The sequence below is a fragment of the Eurosta solidaginis genome, chromosome 5, assembly GCF_040869045.1.
Source record: "Eurosta solidaginis isolate ZX-2024a chromosome 5, ASM4086904v1, whole genome shotgun sequence".
NCBI classification, from domain to species: domain Eukaryota; kingdom Metazoa; phylum Arthropoda; class Insecta; order Diptera; family Tephritidae; genus Eurosta; species Eurosta solidaginis.
The window spans coordinates 1,424,655-1,432,926 of NC_090323.1; the positions used below are offsets into that span (position 1 = coordinate 1,424,655).

An 8,272-nucleotide genomic window follows, 5' to 3' on the forward strand; every position below is an offset into this window, starting at 1 on the left:
TTTCCTTATATTTCGATTAACTGACAAATTGTTGTACTGGACGTTGTATGGAAAATTATCAAGAATAAGCAATCAGCTGTTAGGATAACAACAACTGGTACTGAATTCGCCTTGGCCTTGTACGACAATATGTCAGTTAATCGAAATAAATGAAAATTTTCTTTTGACTTGACATTCTTCGGCATGGTCAACTTTTTGAATTCGCTAAGTCACCACCTGGTATGGTGACCTTTATACATGATGGAATTATTTATTTTATTTATGATTTTAACTCGTGAATGCACAATCTTATGTGTGTGAATTTGTGACCTTTATATTGCAAAAACAAAAACTGTACAATTGAAAAGCGAATTCAACACAATTCGCCGTGCAGACGAATGTCATGTCAAAAACAATGTGCATTGCAAATTATCAAGAATAAGCAATCGGATGATCAGATAAAAGGTGAATTCAGTACCAGGTGTTGTTAACAGCTGGGATTCAAGGGGTTGTGTAGCGCAACATATAGCTTCTCCAACCCAATTGTCAACCTCACCTTCGAGCGGCGAATCCCGTTTCACTAACAGACGAGGCTCTGGCTACCCCAAGCTCCGCATGGAACTTGGTGGTGGGGAGGGAGGGATGGCCTGAAGGTTCAATGTGGCCATATAAATCGTTCCCGAGATGGTCGGGCCAGCACCTTAATGGTGCTGTGTTACCGGAGCGTATCGGATCTGTATCCGACAAAGGACCATCACATCGATAACACTCCCCAAAGCCTTCGGGGAGTAACCTAATCGCTACAACAACAACAACATCCAAACAGCTGTTTGCTTCTTCTCGATTATTTTTATTTTCCATACAACGCCTTGCACTCCAATATGCCAGTTAATCGAAATCAATGAAAATTTTCCTTTGACTTTACATTCTTCTGGCCGGCGAATTGATTGAATTCGCTTTGTCACCACCTGATATGGATTCGCCTTGATCTGAAAACACCACCTTGTATTAAATTCGCCTTGCGAAAATATATATTTTTAACAGGCTGGAAGCGCTGATCAGTCATATGCGTAGGAATGTACAAGCAAAACAAAAGTTATTGCCTCTGATAAACTGAGAACCTGAAATCACACAAGACCCCCAAATACCGTTCATTGCCGTACATAGAGCTCTGCTTCTGGGCAACTGTGGGCAACCACTTGTGCCTTCGTTCAGAGAACGGAACAGTCCTACTTATACACATATGACGAAAGAAAGAAAAGGAAAACCCAACAAAACTAAGCAAGTCGCGATAAAATTTTATTTTCCATAATATTCTATTAAAAGTGTTATTTAAAGCTCAAAGATATTCACTCGTACTCCCAGTGCGTTTGAAGGACAAAATAATCTGATTTGTGAAATTGTATAGGATTGAAATTGTGTTAAACCCAGTGTGTGTGACGCACTGCCCACTAAAACAGTGACGCAGTGTGAATCAGAGAAACTTGAATTGCTTTGATGAGAAGTCTCATTTCGTAGCACCTGTGAACAAAAAAATCGAAGGAGTGTTTTGTCTGAAAAAGGTACTCAAATTAACTATAATAAATCAGCATATACTCTCAAATATTTTCAACCAATAATAGATTTGGTTAATATTTTTTTATGAAACGTAGACGGAGCCAAAGAGGATTGATATAATAAGAGATCAGTTCGATTTTCATTTGTAATGTACGTGATTGGCGGGTATTAGAAATTACCTTCTACACATTTTTAAGAAGTTTATATTAATATATATTGTAATCGTTGGAAAGAGGATGAATTGTTTAATTAATATAATCCCTTAAAACAATCAAAAATACCTCATGAAAATCTGCAGAAGCAATTTAAAATTACCCTTCAAATGGGACTTTACAAATAAATTTCACAAAAAGTATGAAGTGACGTCGTCTCTTATTATATCAATCCTCTTTGACGTAGCTTCGGGTTAGGTGTGAAATAGAAAGATTGAAATACAAACAAAGAGACATATACCTAACAGAATTGTGAACCAACGGAAGTACTAAAGTGCATTGATCGCGACTACAATAACAAAAACATCGGCACTATTACGTAGTCAACATCAAAACTTGCTGAAACTGAAAAAGTGTGGAAACTGGGAAAAGCCTCTGTTTAAATATAGATTGATTGTATAATATTTCGAAACTATGACTATCAAACCGGTGATTGCACCAGCACAGAAACGTATAAGTTCGGACGACAAAAAGGAATCCCATAATCATCCTCATGGTCACGTACTTGTCCATGGCCACAATGTGGGAGACCAGGCAAGTGCTCACGGCCAAACCAGTGGACGCACAACTGGTTCACATGTCTTAGCCAGAGGTGGGCAAGTAAGTATCAAACAAAAAATACAATAGGGTAGTTCAGACTCTTGGTTTTGCCAGTATTGCAAATTTATGGTAAGTAACTTTCCAACACAATTGATAAATTTATTTAGCGGTTTTTTAAGTTTTATAATCTTTTTTTTTGTGGCAAAAGTATCCAGGAAAGATTTTCAATAGTGTAGGCTGAATAAAGCTTTCTAACGAAGATCTTCACCCTTTAGTCACTCCTTGCCGAATATGAAAACGGAAAACAGTCGCCTAGCTACTGATATGGGGATACCAGCAAACCATGAGTCTATATATCTTGGTCAATATCTCTTAACCTCTAATTAGGGGTACGTATTTGGACAACAGATAAACAAGGTGAGACGACTCAAAGGTCCTAAAGTTGCTTGCATTATTGTTGTTTTATTGGAGGTGGTACACTCACGAATTGTCATTGATATCCTTTACCGGGAGCTAAGAAAACAAAAACGCCCTATGTCAGAATTCGGTGGAAGAACGCCCATCTTAGAATTGGTTTCATAAACACACCAGCTAATGTCAAAATGAATTTGATTCTGAGATAGGGTGTTTTTGAATCAAAATCTGAAATAGGGCGTTATTCGAAAGTTTCCTTAGATGGGCGTTTTGGAAAGAGCAGTCGCTATGCTGTGAGCTTTGAATTTGAATTCAAGGCTACACAATTTTTGTGATTATGTAGCAGTATAGGTGGGGCAAGAAAAATTTAAATTTAGAAACATTCCCTTATCTAAAACAAACACATTCGAACATCAATATGAACCCCCAGCGGGTTAGGGGGTAGAATATACCCGCGGTAGGTATGCCTGTCATAAGAAGCGACTAAAATACCAGATTGAAGGGGTTGTGTAGCGCGACCTTTTCAGGTTGCCAGCGCAATATATAGCTTCTCCAAACCCAATTGTCAACCTCACCTTCGAGCGGCGAATCCCGTTTCACTAACAGACGAGGCTTTTGCGACCCCAAGCTCCTCATGGAACTTGGGGGTGGAGAGGGAGGGATGGCCTGAAGGTTTAATGTGACCATATAAATCGTTCCCGAGATGGTCGGGCTAGCACCTTAATGGAGCTGTGTTACCGGAGCGTTCCGGATCTATATCCGACAAAGGACCATCACATCGATAACACTCCCCAAAGCCTTCGAGGAGTAACCTTATCGCTACAACAACAACAACAAATACGCCGGCACTCTGATGTTTATTAGTCTATCCAGCCTGTCGTAGCAATATGGAAGTATTACAAATGCTTGTGTCGGCGAAAGGTAAGCGGTTCTGTAGTTTAGATGCAATTGTGGTACATGGCACGTATGAATGCCATCAAACGTCACATCCAATAAATTGGGTATCTGCTAGCTAATAGCCATCCAGTGTCCAATAGTTCTGACATCTGCTGTCCAAAAATGCTGTAATCTGCCCCGTCCTTGTCGTGAAAAAGATCGCTAAAATGGCCATTGCAATTGGCTGCTTACGCCAGCTGTAAATTAAAGAGAAATTAAACAAGTATGCCAGAGGTTGGTATCCATTCTCCACTTCTGTTTAAGCTAAGTATATTTAAATTTTGTTCCCCACCAGAATCAGCAAAAACAAAAAATCTGAAAAATACGCTTCACCAAAATGCAAAACCGGAGACAATATTCTGAATATCCGTAATATGTATTTATTTTGTAGGCCAGCATAAATTTTTATCAATATTCACAGAGTCCCCAACGTCGAGTTGATGGCTTCGAAGAGTTAACGCGTCATCGCCGTAGTCCACATAAAAGGTAGCCTGAATTTCATCTTAATTTTCTTTGTTTTGATTTTTTTTTTTTCTGGATGAAAATAGCTCGCGATCTAAACGTCGCGATCATCATGATCACCATAAACGTGATCGCACTGAACGAGAAAAACGTGTAACTGGAATTATTCCAACTGGCACAATTTCCAATAAATGTAATAGCCCACTGGCACATTGTGGTGTACCTGCAGCCACAGCTTTAACCAATAATGTTATTAGCAGTCCTAGTAGCGGCAAGAGTCCAGTACATGTTAGTGGCTCAGGCGGCAACTCACCTGATCATCTGAGTGGTATACCTGTTGTACTAGGTTGTCAGAGCCCAAAGTCATCATCGTCGGTGGCACAAGTTGCCGCTAATTTACTTAAAGCAGTCGAAGAAGCTTATTCTGGTTACAATAGTGGCGATGAGCATTTGTATCCAAAAGAAGCCGCAATTACCGCTGATGAGTGGCGGCAACGCGATGCACAATTTGAAAAATGTATGGCTCAGCGTGGATATGAATTACGACCAGTTGAAGAAGATGGCGCATGCCTATTTCGTTCAATTTCCTTGCAAATATATGGCGATGAAGAAATGCATGATATTGTGCGGCAGCACACGATGGATTACCTGGTAAGGCATTGTTAAAACTATTAGTTCGTGCTGTACAATAACTTGCCTTTTTTCAGTACAAAAATCGTGACTACTTTTCACAATTTGTCACTGAAGACATTAACAGTTATATTAAGCGAAAAAGACGAAAGGATGCACATGGAAATCATATTGAAATTCAAGCCATTTCAGAAATATATAATCGTCCTGTAGAGGTTTATTCATACAAACCAAGTGCGTGTTATTTTTGTAAACTCATTGTGTCGCATTTACATCTCAAATGTTAATTTTTACATATAGCTCCCATCAATATATTTAATTCCGAACAAATGAACAAAGGATATGCACCTTTACGTTTATCATACCAACATGGCTCACATTATAATGCCATTATTGATCCATATGAACCAACAGTTGGAGTGGGTTTGGGTTTAGCTGGATATAAACCCGAATTGCCAACTAAGGAAGCTATGGTTTTGAGTGAGCAAATGGAAATTGAGCAGGTGATATTTTGATAGTTTTTCTCTTTAAAACGCAATATAGAGTTTTCATTTGGGTTTATATATTATTTAATTTAATTATGAGTTCCTAATATAATTACAGACAATGTTTGAGGATAAATTGAAAACGACGGATTGGGAAGCTACAAATGAAGCTATAGAAGAACAAATTGCACGCGAGTCCTATTTACAATGGTGCCGGGAAAATTTACAGAAAAAACGTGCTACTGCAGCAACCTCTTCGGCGACTGTGACATCGGCTGAAGTTGCCTCAGATAGCGAGGCTTCGCCCTCTAAATATTCTTGTGGAGGTATCAACGTAACACAACCCGATGTAGGCGGTAGTTCAACACATACTGCAACAACGTCGAACAACATCTATGACCACAATCTAAGTGGTGAAGCAGGTACCGCTGAACTTTTTAACAAAAATGCCAGTACATCATCTGCTATGATTGGTTTGTCACCAAAGTCCCTGAGTGGTTTTGCACATAATCTAAGGAAAAACAACACACCACCCCATTCGAGTGCTGATTGGGAGCATGACAGTGATGATACGGATATGAGCAGTACCAGCTCAACAGGAGCAAATAATGGTAATAACAGCATTGGCAGTTTAAAATCGAAAAAGCGTAATACGAACGTAAGAACTTCTGGAAAAAAACGGCGCCGTGAACCCAAATTAGGTGAAGCTAAAAGGTAAAGATTTTTATGTATATAAACATAAACAAATTAAGTATAATAACTCAATTATTGAAAATTTTTTTGTAGCGATGTGCAAAATATTGCAAAAAGTCCAAAATATGAAGGTGGATCACCTTTGTTGCGTTCAAAATCTAGACCGCATACTCCAGAAGGCGATCAACAACCTTGCACTTCCAAGAAATCAAATACTTCATCACCTGAAGAAAATTTGGGGAAGATGGCCGATAACTTTGTAGACACACTGTCAGCTTCTACATCGAAGCGTAATTTGCCATCGTTATTGTCGTCACCAGAAAAACCCACTTCATCTATAAACAAGGTAGAAACATCAAACTTTTATCAAGATCTCTTGGAAGCTTCATATGCCGCAGATGGTAAGTAAAACTTCTGACTTTATTAGTTTATGAGTTTGTGGTAATTTTCGAACTAAACCAATGTTCATATAGGTTTTGGCCAATTAAGTGAATCCGAAATGCTTCAACGCGCTATACAATTGTCTACTCAAGATTATATTGAAGACCAAAAGAGAAAGTATTTGTTTGGGCCATAAATTTATGCTGTAGAGCAGTGCCGTTCCAAGTTGACGTTAACAGTTATTTCAACAGAGAAAAAGCAACAACATATATTAATAATAAATACTTAGATAAAAATTAGAGTGTGCACCAGAAAATAAAAGTTATATTTGGTGGACAATTAAATTCGAACGCTAAAAACTAAAAGAAAGCATATAAAATCCGATAAAGGAATTATTTGCTATTGTAACTATTCCTAAGCAATGTATTTATTTCGAAATAAATGTTATGACATTTTCATACACACAGCTACGAAACTGAAACGATTTGATTAAATATTACTTTTTTGTTAAAATAATACATATAATATTTGTTTAGTAGATAAGTGAAGGCATTTTAGCGCCGCCCTCTTGACAAATGCATGAATGTAAATTTTCTCGTTGTTAAGCTATTATGTTCACTGGTTTAACTATTGAATGCTCTTTATAATCTGAATAATATGCTAAAGAGGAAGCTACACTTATTTCAAACTTATTTTCATTATTTAGGAAAATGTAGCGATTTTTCCACAACAGACAACATTCATGCTCCAGGCAATAGGGCGACGATATAAAATGATGGCAGTAAAGCAGGCATATTAATTGAATCGTAGAAAGATGCTTACCAAAAAAGACATCAAAAAGTAGAAAACTCATTAATAAATAATATGAACTATCTTTTATAACATATAAATTGTTGTCTTTCCTCGACTGAAAAAAATTGTCTGCCTCTTACTACTAGCCTTTTATATAACGTTTGGGGTATTCTCGCCCGTTGGTTATCAATTTTTTTGGCTAAAAAAAATATTTCACTAGTTTATTTTCTTTGCAAACTGTGTGAAAAATATGAGCCCATAGGCAGATAGGCTGATAAACAGGCTCACGTAAATACCGCAATTAAAGTTTGAATTTTTATTGGAAAGTGCAAAATCTTATTTTGAATTAGATACATTTGAAGAAACATTTCGAGTGAATTTTTTTTATGCAGTAAATAATTTATAAATCTATACTTTTTCAAATAAGCATAGTGTGTAATCTTATGGGAAAAGAATTGTGAAACTTACAACTTAATGCATGTCCAAAAATGGCCTGGATTACATATGTATTTCCAGCCAAAACCTTTCTAACATCTTGCTGGTATCCATGAATTTTTTACAAAGGATTGCTTCATTCACGGCATTTGCAAAATTTACAAGGTGTATCATAAGAATTAATATATATATATACTTGCATACGTTCATACGTGATACGTTTTTTCTAATATATAACCTAACCTATATTTTTTTATTTACTTGAATAATTTATAGTTTTAAGTATTAAAGCTTAAAAATTTGTATGAAATCATTGAAATGCGTTCGTCAGTTATTCGTTATTAAAGACAAGAAAATTATTATTAAGGCTTTATTGAAATAAAAATGTTTCAGAATTCGTAAGCAAATATTTTTTACTAAATTAGTTCTTTGTCCTAGAGGGTTCGAAGTTTGTTAATATGACAACATAGCTTGTCTGTCGTGTACCTGTTGTTTTTGCTATTGTTTTAACGAGAAAGATACTTCCCGAAGTTTTGGAGAGTGTTATAAATGTTGACGGTCCTTAGCTGGATATAGATCCCATACGTTGCGACCATCTCGGGAACGATTTAGTATGGCCACATTCAACCTTCTAGGCCAACGCGCTACCTAGTTCCATGAGGAATTTAGGGTCGGCAGAGCCTCGCCTGCTAAAGAAACAGGATATCTCACGGGTTGGTGAGGTTGACAATTGGGTTGGAGAAGGTATAAATTGCG

At 37.2% G+C, this 8,272-nt stretch overlaps 1 protein-coding gene across 4 annotated transcripts; it reads left to right on the forward strand.

Annotated features, from left to right (window-relative positions):
• The first annotated feature begins 1,107 nt into the window (after positions 1 to 1,107).
• Duba (Deubiquitinating enzyme A) lies at positions 1,108 to 7,923 on the forward strand. Of its 4 annotated transcripts, XM_067791406.1 has the most exons (10): positions 1,108 to 1,541; positions 1,632 to 1,686; positions 1,936 to 2,348; positions 4,060 to 4,124; positions 4,187 to 4,751; positions 4,808 to 4,964; positions 5,031 to 5,233; positions 5,334 to 5,929; positions 6,002 to 6,309; positions 6,382 to 7,923. In XM_067791406.1, the coding sequence occupies exons 3-10, from the start codon at positions 2,163 to 2,165 to the stop codon at positions 6,483 to 6,485; spliced, it is 2,184 nt and encodes a 727-aa protein (XP_067647507.1). In that variant the 5' UTR covers positions 1,108 to 1,541; positions 1,632 to 1,686; positions 1,936 to 2,162; the 3' UTR covers positions 6,486 to 7,923. The 4 variants fall into 4 exon arrangements, with proteins under 4 accessions (XP_067647507.1, XP_067647505.1, XP_067647508.1 ...); XM_067791404.1 differs by lacking the exon at positions 1,632 to 1,686; XM_067791407.1 differs by lacking the exon at positions 1,632 to 1,686 and having other exon boundaries at positions 1,947 to 2,348.
• Positions 7,924 to 8,272: the final 349 nt, after the last annotated feature.